The 21,824-nt window shown below is 36.0% G+C and overlaps 1 protein-coding gene across 1 annotated transcript in view; it reads right to left on the reverse strand.

Annotated features, from left to right (window-relative positions):
• Window positions 1-1,854: 1,854 nt before the first annotated feature.
• APPBP2 (amyloid beta precursor protein binding protein 2) overlaps window positions 1,855-21,824 on the reverse strand; it is a 69,384-nt gene continuing 49,414 nt past the window's right edge. The window contains exons 5-13 of the mRNA XM_059997550.1: window positions 21,311-21,479; window positions 17,477-17,566; window positions 16,173-16,240; window positions 15,987-16,092; window positions 15,161-15,285; window positions 12,436-12,521; window positions 10,578-10,768; window positions 9,083-9,248; window positions 1,855-6,844 (exon numbers count right to left, since the gene is read on the reverse strand). Of these exons, the coding sequence (XP_059853533.1) occupies window positions 6,591-6,844; window positions 9,083-9,248; window positions 10,578-10,768; window positions 12,436-12,521; window positions 15,161-15,285; window positions 15,987-16,092; window positions 16,173-16,240; window positions 17,477-17,566; window positions 21,311-21,479 (1,255 nt within the window). The 3' untranslated portion in view covers window positions 1,855-6,590. The remainder of the gene's footprint in view (window positions 6,845-9,082; window positions 9,249-10,577; window positions 10,769-12,435; window positions 12,522-15,160; window positions 15,286-15,986; window positions 16,093-16,172; window positions 16,241-17,476; window positions 17,567-21,310; window positions 21,480-21,824) is intronic.

A 21,824-nucleotide genomic window follows, 5' to 3' on the forward strand; every position in this document is an offset into this window, starting at 1 on the left:
TTAAAATAATCCAGGACTTCCCTGTGGTGCAGTGTTTAAGAATCTGCCTGCCAATGCAGGGGACACGAGTTGGAGCCCTGGTCCAGGAAGATCCCACATGCCGCGGAGCAACTAAGCCCATGCACCACAACTACTGAGCCTGGACTCTAGAGCCCACGAGCCACAGCTACTGAAGCCCGTGCGCCTAGAGCCCGTGCTCTGCAACAAGAGAAGCCACCGCAATGAGAAGCTCGCGCACCGCAACGAAGACCCAATGCAGCCATAAATAAATAAATAAATTTATATATTTAAAAAACCCTCCTTTAAAAAAAAAATAAGGTACTGTCTGGAAGTGATCACATTCTTTTCAAACTTTATATATCCTGTCCGGCTTAACTATTTTATGCAGTTGTCCAGAAATTTTTTAAAATTGTGGGAACTCATAAAACTTAACCATCTTAACTATTTTTAAGTGCACAGTACTGTTAATTATATTCATTGTTGTGCAACTGATCTCCGGAACTCTCATCTTGCAAAACTGAAACTCTACTACACCCATTAAGCAGCCTCTCCCCATTTTCCTCCCCTCCAGCCTTGACAACCACTTTTCTACTTTCTGACTCCTCTAGATAGCTCATGTAAGTGGAACCATCCAGTATTTACTCGCTCTCCTCTCCCTTTTGTGACTGGCTTATATCAGTTAGCATAATGCCCTCAAAGTTCATCCATGTTGTAGCATGCATCAGAATTCCCTTCCTGTTTAAGGCTGAAGAACATTCCATTGTATGTATGTACCACATTTTTATCCATTTTTTATGCGTTCATCCATTGATGGACATTTGGATTACTTCCACCTTTTGGCTATTGCGAATAATGCTGCTATGAACGTGGGTGTACATATGATCATGACAATGGCTTTAACAAAGCTTTAAATAAAATGCTGCATAAGTACCAAGAAGTGGCAACTCAAGCTTTAAGGGAAAGCTTCCCTTGTCCTTTCAGCTCGATGAGGGAGATTTTATACAAGAAATGGCATTCCATACAACAGAGGAAATAGCATGTTCAAAGTCATGGAGATGTAAAAGGAAAAAAATTTAAATTCAGTATCACCAGGGAACTCCCTGGTGGTCCAGCGGTTAGGACTCCATGCTTTCACTGTGGAGGGCTGGGTTCAATCCCTGGTCGGGGAACTAAGATCCTGCAAGCCGCACAGCGCAGACAAAAAAAAAAAGTTCATTATCACCAAAGGTGGCAGGTGACGAAGTCAGTGCTGACTATTCCAAGTGCAGGTGGGATTTTGTCTAAATGTTGATCAATTTTCTTTGTAATCTTTTAAAATCGCGTTTCATTTCCTGAGTGCTTTAGATTCATGCTGTTTCATGGTGGATTTTTAAAAAGACCTAATGTGACCCCGCCATTCATAGGAGGAAATAAAACACAAAGAGGCTTATAATGACATATCTCAAATTCCTACTGTTGACAGGCAGGGCTTGAACCCTAACCCACATCCAGGGTTTTCTCCATTGTCACCAGCAGAACTTCACCAGGTCTCATCACCCATTCTCAGCCTTTTAGAGTCAGAAGACTAGGGAAAAGAGTGGTGTGATTAATTCTGTAAAGATCAGAAAGTCCCCTGCATTAATGCAGTGCTTATCGTTTCCAAAGTACTTTCACGAGCACCATCTCCAGATGCTGTTACCATGTGTCTTCTCTGCCACACAGCTCACTTTTGTTGAGCAAGAACACTGTTGTTCTAGTTCCAACAGTTTCTCTCACACTGTTCTCTAATAAAAAGTCTGTGATGTTTCAACAATCCCAAGTCCCAACCAAAAGTGAGCACAACTAAATTGGAAACAGATACACTATGAATGCAGGAACACTATATTTATTAAGTCAATAATTCATTTTTAGCAATACAAGTACAGAATATATCACAATGCTGATTACAAACATACTTAGTATGGTTTAATGGTTACAAATAATGGTGGGCACTACAAGTTTGTGATAAGGATGACATGAAAGGTCATTCTGACACAATGAAGAATTAACTGCCTTTAAAAAATCTATCAATGACCTTAGGTATTTCTATAGAAATTACTGTGGCACTATTAGTGGGGATTTTCATGTAAAGAATTGACAGTGATTTGCTTTTGTTTCATTAAGAGATTTTTGAGTCTATTAAACTAAAATCCCCTGTTGCTTAGTAAAGTATAAAAATAGTACTGACCTGGTAATATTTAATAAAACATAGCATTCATTCACATCATAAAAGTGGAACTAAATTGAAAAGTTTTAGTTACCATGGCAACATATCTTCCCATAAAAGAAATCTACAGAAATGAGTAATGTTACACAAATGGTACCTGCAAAGTTATTTAGTGATCCAACACTTGTGCACCACAAACCAAGTTTTCTAGATACCTATATATAGCATATATTTTTAATCTTAAATTTTACTTTTGAAAAAAAAATGTGCACTTCAAAAAACTCACTAAGGCCACTCATGCTATAGATGCCTAGGACTGTAATTAAAGAATAGCATTATTTTAAAAAATGCCAAAGCACACTCCTTCAGATCACCAACAGGGTAAAACCAGTTTTCTGCCTAAAACATTCCTGAGATCTGTGGACAATACAACTACTAGTGTTCAAGCTGGAGATTAATTCAAATGTCAGATAAAAAAAGGAATTTTCTAGCAAGAACTGAGGTCCTCCAAAGCCAAGAGGTGAAATATACATGTTAATTCTTAAAGCAAAAATAAAACTCTTAAAAACGTTTTTACTTATAAATAAGTATTTTTCCAGTAGTAACTTTGCCATCCAGAAAAAGAACAGTTTGGAAGCAGCAAGGCTACAAATTCAGGGGGAAAAAACCAACAAAACTGAGTAGCAGTTAATACAGGTATCCTCTGCTTTCTGAAAGTTCACTTTATGCTACTCTGCTTTTATGAAAGACCTACATTAGCACCTGTTTTTGCTAACCGAAAAAAATCCAAAAGGATCTTCACTCTTACGAAAAAAGGTGAAAAGCAAAATTAGCATGCAGCGCTTGTTTTGCAGACAGCTGTTATAGAGGCAGTGGCACCCTGAGCGAGAGTGGCACTGCCAAGCTCCTCCCCTAGAACTACGCTCAGTATCTCAGCTTCAAGCCACAACTGTGCGAGTTTCTGTGCATTATCTCAATTTATTTTGTGCATCCATTAGCAAGACATGTCCTAAGGTAACTGCCTCTCTGCTGTTCACCTGTTTTGGCTTAAAGAGGTTTCATGGGAACGCTCTACTTTTGGATAGCGGTGAAAGCCTCTACCTGCTACTCAGCAAACCATTCTTTCAATCTGTAAAGTATGGCCAAAAGCTTCAATCATGTTCTAGGCATGTGTTTACTGTTCAGCATTCTGTCTGCACTATAAGGCGCAGCCAGATGGCACTCTCATTATTTATGATTGCAGCCGCTGGACCTGGTTTTCACAATATTATGAACCCTTCTCTAACAGGCTAAGAACAAAGGTCTTTGTCAAATCTTTCATTTTCACAAGTGAAAGCACACCTGTGTGGGGATTACCCCAAAGCAATAATGAGTTCATTTTTTGCCGAACAGAGGCAAAATTTGATGATAATAAGGGTCTTAATGCTTCAGGCAAAGTCAGCTTTGGGGACCCATAAAAATTATGGTCTAAAAAACCCAACTGGCTCTCCTAAACTGAACGTAGGAGTGACCGACCACCTGTGTGGCTCACGAATGTTACGGGGCTCCCTGATGCACCCAACTTGAGTAGCACCAAACTTTAGCCAAAAGACTGGGTAAGAGAGAAAAAATGAAAGCCAGGAAAGGATGAGACCAAAGGCCCCTTATTTAATATTACTTTGCTGAACTTCCAGAAAAATCTTTTAAGTTGGTCTAGGATTTCTGACACACAACCCCACCATATATAAAAAGTTTGTTCAAGCAACTGGCTATTGTGAGGTAATTTTATTCTTTGCTTTGAGATTTTGTCTAACCCCAAAAATCATGATGATATTTACCTCCCTAACTTATCCTAAACATCCCTACTGAAAGGATAAATCACACACTTAAAAATAATTAGGGTATTATTCTTCATTAAAACCAGAAACAATAGCACATTAAGTTATATCACTAACAGAAACTGGCAATTTCTCTTCTCAACCTAGAGTGTCTGCATTAAGTCAAAGTATATGGATTTACAGAAAACTACATTAAAGCAGTGGCAATAAGGGGGAACTACCAATAATGACTTTTTTTTTTAAGAAAAACTGGCAGCTGTTTAATATTATCACCCTGTGATCCTAGGCTTCTAAATATCATGTTGCTTTATCACTGAGTGAGCTAAGCTGAGTTCAGACTGAATTAGAGAAGATGAGGCCTTAAGTCATTTGCTTGATTTTATCCTAGGAAATGCTATATGTGCACAAAACCAAAAATATAGATTAAAAAAAAAACTTCATATGAAAACATAAGTTTCAAAATATTTATTGAAAAACAATTTACCATGACATTCCTATACCACAAACATACCACAGGACTCTAAATAACCAACAAAAGTGTACAAAGCCTATCCTTAAAGTATCTTTGGAGGTATTAAATATATAGGCCCATGAGGATAGAGCTGAGTAACTTAAAAATGTTAGTCCTTGGTCACACAGACTATTTGGTAATTAATAAAGAGGTGCCTCTTGGCATTAGATTGTAATAAACTGGAAGGGGGAGGTGCAGGTGTGCCAATGTACTCTTTTCAAAATTAAAAATAATTCAATTTGAGGATTAAACCCAGGTTTCAAAATCACATAGCTATAATCTTAGGGTCTGGGCTTGCTTCATCTCTTTAGGTACCTCCCCTAGTCAATGCCCACCTGGGGACTTAAAAACACCGGCTCATAACTAACAAGACGGCAAATAACAGTTTTAAACAAGGTTGTATTTAGGAAGTCCAAAAAAGTGTTTAAAATCAAATTTATCTGGAATCTCCAATTACTTTTTCTGTAGTCAATGTGGTGGACAGTTTAGATTTTTTCCCCCTCCCACCCCAACATGCCTGTTAAAAGAAAACCAAAATTCAGCACACATCCACTCACCCACAGACCACTCCCAGCATTAGCCAGGAGCAACATCTCTAACAGCCAAGTCATGAACCCCTGAAAATAGGGGGGAAAAACCCTGATTCTTAACTACAGAGGCACCAAATAGGCCACTATAATAAGAACTGAGGTAACAGCAAAAGACCTTTTTTGTTTCTTGGATTGCTACATGTCACAACTTCTCAAATTTGAATATTACCTCAACATTAAATAACCTGACTGGCTTAAAAAAAAAAATCAAAACCCAATAAACAGAAAGACAAGTTAGTGAAATAGATAAATCATTAGGGGAATCTTTCCACTTGACTCTTGAATTTCAAATAAAATGACCTAGTTGCACTATTATTTACCATAAACATGAAGGATTTCTAAGAAGACTTGCTGTTTTTCGGAATTCATTTTTCCATTAATCCCCATAAACCACACAGTAACCTATAATTCCCATCTGGACATGAGCTATTTCATGACTCTTAGCCAATATACTTGCTAACTGTGTTGCTTATTAGGGTAACATTTAAAATGAGGGAGATGGCTGCAGCAGATATTTATAGACTTGCTTATGGCATTGCCATCTGTGTACCTTGACTAAAATATGCCACTGAAATTGCCAAATTCCCCTAGTTTGGTGTCTATTACATGAATATAACTTTTGCATGATCACTTTTCATTATACATCTAAATGAAATCATTCTACTGATAAAAGTATAGGCAGGGGCTAAAATATAATCTAAAGCTTCTGGTCCAAATAACCCCTTTCTACATTAGGCTGGTCCTTTTCAGATCCTCCTGGTCCTGTTAGCAAACGCTATCAGAGCATCTTGCATTTTTGTACCCCCAAAAAACACAACAAAACCAAAACAACCAAAGAGTTAGAACTGCTGGTTTATCAGCTTTCCTGTTACTTACAGATCAACACTGGTCCAGTTCAGATGAATCTGACAGTCCTTCCCTTGTAACAGAGCTCTGGAGTGGTTGTATCCACTTCTCTGGGTAAGGTAGCCAAACCTAAGTCTGGATGTCCCTCTTCTATTAGTACTTGTGTTAACTTTTCTATACTGCATATAAAGATTTTCCCCATAAAATTTCTTTACAATACAGTATTGAATACCTCCTCAAGGAAGAATTATATGTTAAAAAGTTGTTAAAATCATCCTTACATAATAAGAATGCAACTCTTTTAAACTCTTAAATAGTTTTATTTAGGGGTTCTATTTTTCTTTCAGGCTTTCTGCAAAATGAATTATTTTTTAAAAAGAAAAAAAAATTCCTGTTGTTTGTTCTACTAGGTTGAAAATATGGGCCAGATTACTTACACATGCGGTACATGCTGAATATAACTGAATATATGCTTATTCCTATGGACACTCTGCAAGATAGGGATCACCCAAATAGGGTCAATGGACTGGACCAGTGTTTCAATGCAAATTCCAGCCCCGAAAAAACAACATGATTTTGATTTCACAGTATGAATTCCCTGGAATCTGGGAAAAGGTAAATTAGTTAACTGAGGTCCTCCCTCAGCAGCTCGGTCCCTCAACATTCTGAGAAATCAGGAAGGACTGCACCACTTCTTCAGTGGACTGGGGGCTGGTGTTGACATCTTCAAGAGCATCGGTCACTGAATACTGCCGATCTCGCAGCCGGTTCCAGTTAGACAGAACATTGTGATATTCAAACACTTTCTCGTAATTTCCAACGGAGTTGTAAAGTTTAATGAGACCTCGGTAATCATATTCTAGTCCACTGTAGCCTTCACCAAAAAGTTTCTTCCCTGGAAGTAAACATAAAAAGAAAGAAAACTCAAATAAATAATGAAATAACAAGTAGTTTCCACAACACAAGCTCAGTTCTTTAAAATAAGGTGGCTTTGTTTTATTCCCTTAAAAGGAATAGATTCAATTCTTTTATCAGCATTCACCAACATAGTCCTAACCATAATCTACCTCTAGGACTTAAAAGAGATCTGAAGAATGGCAGCACCTTCAACAGCAGAAAAATACATATGCACAAGGCTATTTATTACAGCATTGTTTATAAGTGCGAAATATTAGAAACAAATGAAGATTTGTTTCAATCTACTACGGAACATCCACTCAACTATGGAACATCCATTCAAGGCATATTATGCAGCTATAAACAGAGGAGGGAGCTCCCAGCTCTTTATGAACTGACATGGAGTCATTTATAGGGTATACTGTTGAGTTAAAAAAAAAAGCAAAGTACAAAAAAGTACCAAGAGTTTGCCACCTTTTATGTATAAAAGGGAAAATAAAATATTTATGTATCTGAACATTTGTGCAAAAAGATACACAGAAAATATGGGACTTCCAGGATTGACCAAGGTAATATATTATGGATAATGAGCAATCTCACATACATGAATATATGATTTATTGGCAAAGGTAGCACAGCAGAGGGGAAAGGACAGTCCTTTGAAAAAACGGTCCTGGTCAACTGTATATCCATACGGAGGAAAAAAAAGGCGGGCGGTGGGGGATTTGATTGCTACCTTACACCATAAATAAAAATCAATTTCAGGGCTGTGGATCTAAATGTGAATGGTAAAATAAAGTTTCCAGAAGATAATCTTCCAAAAGAGTATCTCCATGACTTTGGGGTGGGAAAAGATTTCCTAAACAGAATATAAAAAGTGTTAACCGTAAAAGAAAAGAGCAATATTTGATTACATTAAAATCTAAGAACTTCTGGTCTTTGAAAGGCACCATCAAGAAGTAAGAAGTAGGGACTTTCCTGGTGGCGCAGTGGGTTAAGACTCCATGCTCCCAATGCAGGGGGCCCAGGTTTGATTCCTGGTTAGGGAAATATATCCCACATGCATGCTGCAAACAAGAGTTCGCACGTGGACTTCCCTGGTGGTGCTTTGGTTAAGAATCCGCCTGCCAATGTAGGGGACATGGGTTCAAGCCCTGGTCCGGGAAGATCCCACATGCCGCAGAGCAACTTAGCAACCATGCACAACTACTGAGCCTGCGCTCTAGAGCCTGTGAGCCACAACTACGGAAGCCCATGTGCCTACAGCCCATGCTCTGCAACAAGAGAAGCCACCTCGATGAGAAGCCCGTGCACCGCAACGAAGAGTAGCCCCCACTCGCCGCAACTAGAGAAAGCCTGCACGCAGCAACAAAGACCCAATGCAGCCAAAAATAAATAAATAAATAAAAATTTTAAAAAATTAAAAAAAGACAGAGTTCGCACATCACAACTAAGGAGCCCGCCTGCTGCAACTAAGTCCCGGTACAACCAATCAAAAAAGAAAGAAAGGGAGGGAGGGAGGGAGGAAGGAAGGAAGAAGCAGTAGAGTGAGAGTTATCTGCAACACATTTAACCAACAGATACATCCAAAGTATATAAAGAACTTCTATAAACCAATAAGAAAATGACAGACAAGTCAATATAAAAATGGGGAAGAGTTTTAATAGGCACAACATTCAGATGATGACCACAGTATCTTATTTTGTAATAGGGCTGAACTGAAAACAATTCAAATGTTCCAAATATCCATTAACAGTAGAATGGATTAAATAATGATATACTAATCCAATACAATATTACACAGCACTGGAAATTAACAAGCAACAGTGATATGAACAACACAGATGTATCTCACAATTGATGTTCACCAAAAGAAACCAGGCATATAAAAATATACATTGTATGATTTCATTTATATCAAGTTAAAAAACAGGCAAACTGGGTCTATGTTAAAATCAGAAGAAGGGAGAGGATGGGCTGGGGGTAGTGTTTACACAAATATTTAAAAATAACTACTTTTGCCTTTACTTGACACTCTACTGTCATATTTCTTACTAGTGGCTTCAACATCAATAAATAATCTTTAGCAAAATGTTTCAGATGATTTCTGAGTGGTTTCTGGATATCCTTAGCAGCTCTAAACTCATTTAAGTCTTAATAATAACACTTCCCTATACAACATATAAGACATGTTGATCTCTAATCAATTGACTAAGAAAATTTTAAAGTAACATACCAATTGCTATAGATCGCAGATAAAGTTTCTCAGCATTTTCATACTGATTCATGTCATAATTATATAAAGAAGCCAGATGTCCCACTGAAAGGGCTACTTCATAATCTTCTTGACCAAGAAGTTGCTCTTTAATCTGAATTGCTTTGATGTGCATTTCTTCCGCTTCCTGAAAAACAATTAAGGTGTATTAACTATTAGATTATACTTTTTCTTATGTCAACAATTCTTACCCCATGAGTAAGATTCTTCTAAATGCCAAAGACGTCTTATGGATGGCATAAGGCAATCTGATCAGAGAACACACTATATTCTTCCAAAAGTTGCCTACGGGAAGCCTTACTGGTTTGGGGAAGCTGTGCACAAAAGCTGATGAAAGTACTAGTGTCGTATACCAAAATGACAAAAGAAAACCTGTCCTTGTAACAAAAAATTGTTAGAAGAAATTAACATCAAAATATTCTAAAATGAAAATTTCTTCTCTCAGTTAATACACTCTAAAATTTAACTGAACCTTGTTAAGCAACTCTACACTATAGTATGTTATTTTACATAGAAGTACACTTTATTTTATTTTTTGGAGTTTTGACAATTTTTATTCCAACAAACCAAATTCAGGTTAATTGAGAAATGTGTAAACTGATTTTTAGATAAAAATGAATGTCTTAAGCAGCAACTCTCATCCCTTCCTTATTGTGACCCTGTAATGGACAATAAGAATCTATGACCCAAAATTCTAAAAGGGAACTAAATTCAGTAAATTTTTATCATCACTACAATTAATAACACTTGCAATATCTTATATTTCTTACATACCTATTATGTGGCAGGCATTCTGCTAAGTGCTGTACTTAAACTACTAGCTAAGAGCTATGTTTTACGTCTAACTTAAACTACTAGCTAAGAGCTATGTTTTAAGTCTATAATAACTGTTTTAGCCTTTATGGTTTGATATATTTATTTTTCTAGGGTCTGTATTTTTGAATTTTATTTATATTTTGACTGTCTTTTTTAAAAAATTTATTTATTTTTATTTATTTATGAATTTTGGCTGCGGTGAGCCTTCGTTGCTGCGCGCGGGCTTTCTCTAGTTGAGGCGAGAGGGGGCTACTCTTCGTTGCAGTGTGCGGGCTTCTCATTGCAGTGGCCGCTCCTGTTGCGGAGCATGGGCTCTAGGCTCGCGGGCTTCAGTAGTTGTGGCGCACCGGCTTAGCTGCTCCGCGGCATGTGGGATTTTCCCAGACCAGGGCTCGAACCCGCGTCCCCTGCATTGGCAGGTGGATTCTTAACCACTGCACCACCAGGGAAGCCCCTGTTGTTTTATACTAGCCATTTTCTCAATTCTTATGTGAAATAATGTAGGAGTATAATAAATGTATACCTTATTATTTAAGATTACTAAAGAAGCATTATTTAAGATTTACTTATTATGTAACATTATACTTTATTACCTAAGATTATTTAGAGAGAGAAATATATAGTAAAATGTGCTTCTAACCTTAAATTTTCTCATTGACTGATAAAGTCTTCCAAGGTTTCCATAGTGTTTTGCAGTCTGTACATTAAATTCCCCAAAAGCTTTTTTAGCTAGCTGGAGTGAAGACAGGTGCAAATCATGAGCTTCTTGAAGCAACCTCTGTTCAGTTTCTTTATTATGACAGTCAATTGCAATCTCCTCTAAAATAAGTGCTGAATAAGAAGGCAATAAAATTAGTGCATTTCCAAACCATGTATCAAAGCTAATCAGAACATAAAATTTAAAACTAAATTTTACAGATGTTAGTTGTATATACTTATATATGCTTATGGTTTAGAACCATAAACCATATCCCATGCCACAGAACTGGTAAAGATGAAAGTATTCCATTTTAATGAAAAAATACACTTTTGGTCATTCTATTTTGCACAGTATAATGAATTTCAAATTTAAGAAAAACAATGGTATACAACAAATTATTTTGTAGAATTACTCTCTATTTTACCAGACCTGTTATGCTTTGCTGATGTGAATTTGTTGTTTAAGCAAATACAAGGAAGACAAGAATAAAGAGGCAAATTTTTTAAAGTTGTGAAAAAGTTGTCAAGGAGTACCTAAGCACTGCTGAAAATTTTGAAACCACACTTTGTAAATTATATAACCTTTAACCAAATACAGCTAAAAGAACTGGTTTCCTCCTAACTCACTTGACCAATCAAACCAGTCAAGAAGATAATTTAACTTCAAAGTCCCATTCAAGACCCTCAAATTCCATTTAAAGTCTTAAAAACACATATTCTTTTACCAGGCAATTTTATTTCTAGGAAAATTGTCCATATGCACAAAAGTAAGAAGAGATTTAGTTCACTGTAGCATTTTTAAAGAACAAAAGGTTAAAAAACAATTTAAAGGTCCAATAAGACAGGTGAGGTTAAGAACATTAGAAAAAATGATATATACCTACATGTACTGAAATGGGAAAATGTTGATAATATATTAATTGAACAAAGCAGATTACAGAACTAAAAAAAATTATTCACTCATTTCAGCATTTGAAGAAAGAAAAGTTTAAAAGAATATTCACCAAAATGTTGATTCTGGATCGATGAGATTTCAGGTAACTTAATTTTTTCTCTTTTCTAACTTTTAATTTTTGACATTAATCGTGTATTACTTGCATGACTTTAAAAATGCAAACCTAGAGGGGAGGTAAAACCCAGTTCCAGAATTAAGGTAAAAGTTATCCAACATGCATGGAATTACCACATGGGTGACCCAATCATGTTGGCAAAATGAAAGCCTTGGTAGTGATTTGCAGAAGAGTTAATAAGAAGAAAGTGGTATGTGGTAAGAGCCTTACAACATTAAGGGTAACCTGATATGAAACTGAGTTTCAGAAGCTTGAATGATAAAACTGAAGGTATGAGAAAAACCCATCTTCAGTTTCCTACCCTTGTCACTGCACAGTAATAATTTGTGATTCTTCCATCCTCTCCTCAAAAGAAAGGACTGACTGAATGAATGAATGAGTGAAAGGAAAGAGAGGAAGGAAGGTAGGAAAAGGTAAAGAAAGAGGCAAAAGAAATGTATTCTGGCCTATTAACAATGTTATATGAGAGATGTGAACAACCTTTCATTATGAACCACTGCAAATTCTTAGAGTTGTAGGCAAATACTTTAAATCAGTGAATTGGCTATTTTAGTAATATGCAGTCTAATCCTGAGGAAATAAACAAATACCCCTATTTTATACCATATACCATCGATTTTAAAGTTATCAGAGAGTAGACATCTATTATAATTGATAGCGAAAGAAATCTTAAAAAAAAACATACATACATGTGTGTATATATATATGAGACTAGATTACAAAGGGTACCTTTCACCCTCTTTGAAGAAGCCAAAAGAAGATGATCTTCAGGTAGGATGTGGGTAATGATACCAATAGCTCTTTCTGCATGAAATCTGCAATACAGATAGATATACTCTGGCATTTCTTTTAAGTTACAAATAATTTAAGCATTAAAAAAAATCACAATTTATAATACTGAATTTCTAAAACTATCTGTGGAAAAGGACCAGTTTTTTTTTTTTTTTTAAAGTTCCAATCTTTTGTAGACTGAACTTTTAAACATCCAGTGGATTCCCATCTCCCTCAGAATCAACTGTGAAGTTGCTATCACAGCCTATAAGGCTCAATATAATATGATTTTTCACTGGGCTACCTCTCTGACCTCATCTCCTACCATTCTCAGAAACAATCCCCTCTTTTCCTTCCAGACACACAGGAACTGCAGTTTTCTGAACACGTAAAGCACGTGCTCACCTATGACTCTTGCACTCGCTTTACTGTCTCTCTGTAATGGCTGTCCCCTAAATATCCACATGGCTTACCCACACTGAAGTTTTTCCAGACCAGCCTGTACAAAAGACCCTAAAAAATCTACCATCACTCTTTAAACTCTTAGCTTACTTTATTCTCCTTCATAGCATGTATTCTCACCTGACATGTTTGGTTATTTGTTCATGGCCCATCTCGTCAAACAGAAAGCAAGCTGTTTGTCTATTTTATCTGCCAGATAATCTCAAACAACTCCACGCCTTCTATTCCCAGCTTCCAGGTAATCATTAGTTTTCTCAGATCTGTCTTCCAGTTCACTGTCTCTTTAGTTGTGTCTAATCTGCTGTTTAACTTGTCTACTTTTAATGTCAATGACTATTTTCCAATTCCAGCTATTATAATGTTTTTTGTAATAAAAGTGCTTATTAAGACAATTCATACCAACACAATTCACCCATTTAAAGTGTACAATTGAAGGTTTTTAGTATATTACAGAGTTACGTACCCATCACAATTAATTTCAGAATATTTTCATCACCTCAGAAAGAAACCTTGTGCCCTTTAGGAGTCATTTCATTTTCCTCCAATTCCACCAGCCCTAGGCAACCACCAACTTACTTTCTGTTTCTACTTGTTTGCCTGTATCTAGATAGTTCATATAAATGAAATTATACAATATGTGGTCCTTTGTAACTGGCTGCTTTCACTTAGCACAATGTTTTAAAGGTTCATTCATGCTGTAGGATGTATCAGTTGTTTTATTTTTTTAATTGAACTATAGTTGATTTACAATGTTGTGTTAGTTTCAGGTGTATGGCCAAGTGATTCGGTTATACATACATATATATCTATTTTTTTTTCAGATTCCTTTTCCCTTACAGGTTATTACAAAATACTGAGTATAGTTCCCTCAGTTGTTTTATTTTTATATCTGCCTTCTTTCCTTCATTTTCCCTCCAAAATATTACTGATTCCTTCTTTTATATCAGCGCCAGCACATTTTTTTCTGTAAAGGGCCATATAGTAAATATCTCAGATTATGCGGCTACACTCTGTCCCAACTACTCAACTCTGCTGTTACAGCATAAAAGCAACCATAGACAATACATGAGTGCATGAGCACTGCTATGTTCCAATAAACCTTTATTTTGCCTTCAGGCCATAGTTTGCCAACCCGTTTTATATCTTTAAACATTTAAGAAACCTTACTTTATAGTATCAGCCATAAAGTTCTGCTAACTGATATTTTTAGTGTTCTAATCTTGATCATTATGTCTGCTGACTCACCCATGGGGGAAATGTTCCCTTATTTAAATATTTTTTATGATGAGTTCATCTCAGGTACAGCTAGATCTATGGGAAGTCTGTATGGCTTGGACGGAAGGTTAATTATTTCCAAGAGTTTTGCATTTTCTCCTGAAAAGCATCCCAGGAGAACTAGCAGTCCCAAAGTGCTTCTTAATGTTTTCCTCAGTTTGGGGGTTCCTGCATGCATGATGCCCAAACACAACGTGGACATCTATAAATTATAAATTCCCCTGTGAGGCTCCTTTTTTTTTCAACTGAGGGCCCCACTTAAGTTGGACAAATTTCCATGTCACCTCTCTTGCCAGCGGGCAGTTTTTTCCCCTAGTCTGCTCTTTCTCCGAGGGTGTAGCCTTGATCTTGGCTTCATGTGAGGGTTTCACTTCTAAGCCACAGCTTCCTATGGGCTAAATGCCTTGTCTCTTAAACCCAGGATTGCTGTTCAACCAAGGTTACAGAAACTTCTAAGCCTTCTAAGCCTTTCCACCCCACAACACTCATACTGTAGTTCATGCCTACCCTTTTTGGATTTTAGTCCATTACTGGCCCTTGGGGATTTCTTCTCTATCTTACAAGCTCAGTTATGCATTTAAAAAGATGATTGTTACATTATTCAGTATTTCTGCATGTTATGAGCAAGTTTTTAGGTTAAGTCTGTCATTTAACCAGACACTACTGTATTAGTCAAAGAAAAATTACTGAAGGAGACACTTAAAAAATAAGTCATATTCTATATGGAGATCTATGTCTCAACATTAAACCACATAAGATCTAAACAAATGGCTTATAAATTGATATGATTTTAAATGACTTCAAGAACATTTTAGGTATCTTGTTCAAGTTCCAGGAGGACAAATTTAATCCATAAGATACACTGAAAAGTATTGCACTGGGAAAAAACAAAACAAAATATAGCAACAGTATTTAATCCCTCACTGAAAAGGAAAGTGGAACTTACAGTGCATTGTCAAATTTCCCAGAGCTATACTGGTGAACATAAGAAGAATAAGCCAAGTCTTCATGAGCTGTTGCTACATGGATATTTTTGCCACCAAACACTGACTGCCGAATGTCAAGGGCTGCCTGAAAGAGTCATGAGAATAACTGGTAATACTGTGAATCCTTAAAAGACACCACCCAGTTAAATTAAGCATCCTAGTAATTTAAATATAGATTCTATATACTCAATCCCATCAGTTTTGAAAAAAGTCCTGCTGTATTTAAATCACAACAGAACATAAAATTCACCTACAGCCTGATTTTCTAAAGAGTAAGTTTGACTTAAAAGGCAATGGCTTAATAATAAAATCATTCACATGTCTTAGGAATTACATTAGTGTTTTTCTCTATGTCCTCTTCGGAAGTAAACTATAAAATCAAGGATACCTTGTCCAGAGTGATGGCATAACACATCATTTTCCTGAGACTGACCGAGATAAGGCCTAAAATAATTGCTATCAAGCCTCCTTGCTACTACAAAGGCAGCTATAATGATTTGAGCTAAATCAACAACAAAGACAAGCCATCATCTCGGTAAATGAAAAATGGAAAACTACTCTTAAATACTGACCCACAACCCCCGAACTTTTTTCCTGGATGATACTCTTTAATTCCTAAAACATTAAGTTTTAAGCCTTCTAGGTATTATTTAGTAAAATAACGGAGTACCATATATGAGGAAGGGCTCAGAAAGAGTTATTTTTAGACAGTGGTTTATACATCACAAATTACAGGTCAGCAAGTCAATTTAGGTTGAAAGAAAAAAAGTGTAACTATTAACATACCTGATAAATTGCAACAGACTGACAGATATTATCTACATTGAGTAAGTAGAACCCATAATCTAGCAGTGTATCAGAATATTTTGGGTGTTTGGATCCAAAATGATCCCTATAAAAAGATACAAAACTATTAGGATATAAAGTAGAAAGGAACAATTTGAAATGGTATTTTTAATAACAATCACCTACCGTGCCAAATACACTGCATGCTTAATTAACTGTTCTGCCTTCTTAAATTCACGTTTTACAACACAAGCCTAAAGATAAAGTGAAAAATTGTTAAATAACTCTGAAACAGTTAATTAGTGTGTTGAAACAAGTATGGCTTATATTGATATAGTCAAACTGGTTGAAAAAAGCATCTTCAAACATAAACAGAATGGTTCTATTTGTAATTTCTTTCCTTCCAAGTATTTGAAAATTCCATTATAAACAGATCTGTACATACCCTGGGAAATTACAAAACTTAAAATTTTGATAGTCATGCCCAGAACAAACCTGTTATAACAAAGTTACCTTAAAAAGCTGGTATATTCCCATCCTTACATATTATTAAAACAGAGGCGGGGAGGGTTCACCGTATTATTTTCTAAGGTACTTATTTATATCCCCGTTCTACAGTGGCTTACAACTATTTTGTAGTTTTCCATCTAATAACTTTTAAATGCACAGAATTCCAAGTATTCCTATTACTTCTTAAAATATTTTGATTCATGAGACAGCCAGTAGTCTTAACTGTAAATATTATTTGCATACAGAAATGTAAATCTTGCATATATATTAAGCTGTCTTTATATTAAATGTATATTCAATGTTTTAAATTAACTAAAAACATATTAATGTCTCTTCTAGCTCTAATAATAACCTGAATATTTATGCTGTTTACTTGCTCTAAAATGACTTATTTCATAAATTTCGCAGAAATCTTAAACTCTTCTAAATCTATAATTTTAGAATAATTCTTCTAATTGAAATTTCCATAAGTAAAACCAACCAAAATGGAATATTCAAAACTGAAAAACCTCTGGGTAGAAAGAGTATATCTGAAAAGTACATCAATGCTTCAAAGCCTCAGTGTACCAAAGCAGCAATTTTTAAATATTACTAAATGGCTTCAAAGACTTAATGCATTTTTTTTTTACAGAGTAAGAAGAAACTAGAGTAAAAATCAAATAAGTATTGCCTACCAACTCAAGAAAAAAAAGCTATCACACTGTGACACTGCCAATACTGTGACTAAAAGATTTAATACCAGGCTATTTTTTAGGAGAAAAGTGACGAAAGCCTATACAACCATGACAAAAGGAATTCAGGTTGCTGTAAAGGTTTAAGAAAGAAGCCAGACTTCTAAAACTGAGCAGAGAAACTTAGAAAATAGACTTTGTTATCCATGAGTATGCAATACCTGATTTGTTAAATAGTAGGTTAATTTACACAAATTTAAAGCTTACTAAATCCTATAATCCATTTAATAATTTCAACATTATATTCACCTTAGAAGCTTGTCTTAAAACATCCACCACGACTTTGACTGGTAAGCCTGTTGTGATTTCTTTCATTGCCTCAATGCACCATTTGTATGCCTAAAAAATATTTACAGAAGAGCAAAACCTGTGATATATCAAATTGACAATATTTAATGAAGTGATTATGAATTTTTCCTGCAAGCTTACAAGTACTTGAATAAGAACACATATAAAATATTTACACTTAAAATTTTCTCTCAGAGGCTGAGTCTTCTTGAAAGTGTAAGTTTGTTACATTTTTCTTTGGATATGTGACACATATTCAGGAAATCAGAGGCATGTTCTTTGTGGCCCAGAAGCCTTTGCACATACCGTTCCCTCTGCCTTAAAATACATTCCCCTCCGCCCTCCGACCCCTTAAACCACCTAAGTTGTCCTTCAGGTTTCAGCCCTAGACTAGGTTTCCTGTACTTTCCTTCCCCTACTGTAACACTTATTATTTTGTATCTTAATTGCTTGTTTAGTTGAGTGCTTACTTTGTGCCAATTATTGTTCTAAGCACTTTATGTGCACAAACACACACATTTAATTGACACAACACCCCTTTGAGATATGTACTATTATTATAGGAAAACGAGGTGCAGAGAGGTTAAGTACTAGGCAATGTGCTGGCACATAGGTATCTACTGGGGAGCACAACAGAAAATGTCCTTCGTCTCCTAGTGCTTAGTGGGGGAAAAAAGCAAAATAAATTACTTTATAGATAGTAAGAACTGCTTCAAAGAAACAAAATAATATTATGAAGGGATCACAAAAAATGTGGGGAAAACAAATTGAAAATATTACAAAGTAAACATTTGTTTTCCTCTGTAAGCTTCCATCTCTTCCATTCCACCTAAAAGATGTAGCTATTCAGAAGCAATTTTGATACAAAAAGGAAATATATGAGATTTAGGCCAAAAAACCTGATTTGTTTGTAAGATACTAAATAAGCTGATTTTGTTCCAGAATAAGAAGGTAAAATCTATGGTAAGTTGTAAGTAATACTGCTTTTAAAATATTTACTGCCCCTCCTCGGGGAAAGATAAAGTTCCCTTCCACATTAAAGACGAGAATGGTTATGTGAGTTCCTTTAGCCAAAATATTAATTAAAATATAAGCAGAGTTGAAACATGGCATTTCTGGGAGAAAGCTCTAAGAACCAGTAATCCCTTCCCCATAATGCTTCTGCCTTTGCTCAAGGCTGGTAATGTTCTAGATACAGGCTGTTCCACAACGCAGGGTTTTGATCAAAGTATAGAGGGGATGTTAAGCAGAGCCACAGAGATCCCAAGATGGGATGTAGCATGAGCAAGAAATAAACTTCTTTATTCCAAGTCAGTGCTGTTTAGAGGTTGATACTACCTTAGCATAACCTAGCCTACATGGACTAATAACAGAATATGGTGATAATTCATCAAACTATTGATATATCCTCAAGATTTGTGTACTTTTCTGTAGATACAACGACAAATTTATAAACTATCGAGATTATCCAAGAAACATCTATAGACTTAAATATTCCTCATGAATGTGCGAGTTGCAAAGATCATGAATAGGACACAGTACGACACCCCAATTCAAATGTTCAGAAAGAAAATAACCGTCAATTAAATAGTAACTGCCTAGTAAAGAAAGTGGAAACTGGTGGGACTTCCTTGGTGGTCCAGTGGGTAAGACTCTGCCCTCCCAATGCAGGAGCCCTGGGTTCGATCCCTGGATGGGGAACTAGATCCCACATGAGGTAACTATGAGCCCGCATGCCGCAACTAAACACGCTGCAGCAAGGATCCTGAGTGCCGCAATGAAGACCCAGTGCAGCCAAAATAAGTAAATAAATAAAAATAAATATTAAAAAAAGAAAGAAAGAAAGTGGAAACTGGTGAATAAAAGGTACTTTTCTTCCACTGAATACATCAGTGAGTCTGGACATATTAAGGTGGGTCTGGAGCTGAGTACATGAGTAAAAAATGGCAAGACATGACTCACTTTATAGAACAGAAAGAAGGATGCAGGGCAGTATGAAAAACGAGGATGAAAAGAAACAATGAAAGAGGAAACAGAGATGGCCAAGATGAGGAGGACATATGCAGAGAGATAAAAAGATGGTGGGGCACCTGAAGAATTTTTTTTTCTTTTGGGTGTACCATGCGGCTTGCGGGATCTTAGCTCCTCAATCAGGGACTGAACCCGGGACCCCGGCAATGAAAGCACTGAGTCCTAACCACGGGACCGCCAGGCAATTCCCAGAAGAACTTTTAAGGTAGGTATTTCTAATACTTGAACTGTTGCTGTTTACTTCATTCTCATTTCTAGTAAAGGCTATCCACACAAAGGCCCTCTGTGAATGGGGTTCTTTGTTTTTGGTGTGTGGAAATCATAGAAAGGGGCCAAATTCTATATCTGGGTCAATAAGCTATGGAATAGTCTGCATAAAAGGGGCGGCAAAATAATCCATCGACAGAACGAGTTCAGCAGACACAGCAACTCAGCATCAAAAATAACCGAAGAACTTACATAAACCTCCTGAGAAAATTGAGGCATGCTGATAAGGATTTTAGATTTTAACACATACACTTAACGACTTAAAAAAATTTCCCCCCAACTTTACTGACGTATAACTGACAAATAAAAATTGTATATATTTAAGGTGTTCATGATGACTTGATATACATACACACTGTGAAATGATTATCACAATCTAATTAACACATCCATCACCTCACCCTGTTACCTTTTTTGTGTGTGATGAGCACACTTAAGATCTACTCTTAGCAAATTTCAAATACACAATACAGTATTAACTATAGTCACCACACTGTATGTTAGATCCTCAGAACTTACTCATCTTATAATGAATTGTTAAGCTTTCAAAAACAGTTAATGTAAACAATGAGGCATGCCTATTAGAATGGCAAAAATCTAAAACACTGACAACACCAAATGCTAGCAAGGATATGGAGCAACAGGAGCTCTCATTCACCGCTGGTGGGATGTACACTGGTACAGACAGTTTGGCAGCTCCTTAAAAAACTTATACTCTCACCATACGATTCAACAAATGCATTCCCTGATGATACCTCTTAGATATTAAAAGCAGGATGATCCTAGCACTGGGATTGTAAACATCACTTCACAATTATTCTAGAATTCTCCAGTTTCACTTCTAATGGTGACTTTCTTTTAAATATGGAACATACACGTTATTTATATTACAGGGTAAAAATTGAGATAGGGATAATTTTAAAATATGAAAGCTAAATGACAGCTATCTGACAGCATAAAGTAATTATGATATTCTTCCATAAATAAAGGAGTTAAGCTTACACAGCTCACTTCTCAACTATGTATTCATTAGCTCCAAAGCCTTAATTTAACAGTATAAAGCCAAGAATGAGGCTATCTTTCTCATAATGAAGAGACAGAAGCAAAACAATGCAATAAAGTATAAATAAAATCTAGGTTCCCACTGAAATGAATGCCTTCAAGTTATGAGAATTCACCCAGAGCTACACATCCAATAAAAAAGCACCTATTAAAGGCTCATTTAATAGAGCATGCCCTCAAAATAATTTATGCAGAGATACATTTGGTCAAATTAAAAACAAAAACAGGCTCTAAACTGTATATGTATGTTTAAAATCCATCTCACAGAATAATCCTTTTGCCTAATTTAAAATATTCCATTACAAATGTATATTGCTTTAAGTAAACCTAATATGTCAAAATGAGATCTATTAAAACAAATATGACATTATACGATTTATCTTTTGTTTTATAGATACTTACTGGTCACAGTGAAATGTTCTTCAAAACACTCACCTCATCATAGTGACTTTTTGCAAATAGGAGTGCACACAGTTCTCCATAGAGTGCAGCTCTGTTTGCTTGCTGGCCGTGTTTTGAGAGTTTATCCATGTATGTCTGAGCTAACTTAAATGTTTCTTCACCCAAATGATATTTGCAGTTTCCATTTCGCACATGAAGCAATCTGCAGAAGCAAAAATAACATTACTCTATTTCTGATAGCTCTTTCCAGCATGGGAGAACTGATAACCTCTTACTGATCACTATGTAGCACCCAAATGAGTTAAGGTCGCGAGACAGAAGAAATGAGGCAGCACTGGAAAACAACCATCCAGCTGAAGCTGGGACCAACTAATGCACAGAAAAAAGTATATGCTCGTTCCAGAAAGCTACCTATGGTTATCTCATCCAACTTTGATTCCTTATCTTCTCTAAATATTTTGTGTATTTGTGACTTACCATGCGCTACATTTATCACTTAATTCTTTTTGTTCCAAATCCCAAAGTAATGCAGTTTCATTATAAAAAA

Source organism: Delphinus delphis, chromosome 19, assembly GCF_949987515.2.
Source record: "Delphinus delphis chromosome 19, mDelDel1.2, whole genome shotgun sequence".
Classification (NCBI taxonomy): domain Eukaryota; kingdom Metazoa; phylum Chordata; class Mammalia; order Artiodactyla; family Delphinidae; genus Delphinus; species Delphinus delphis.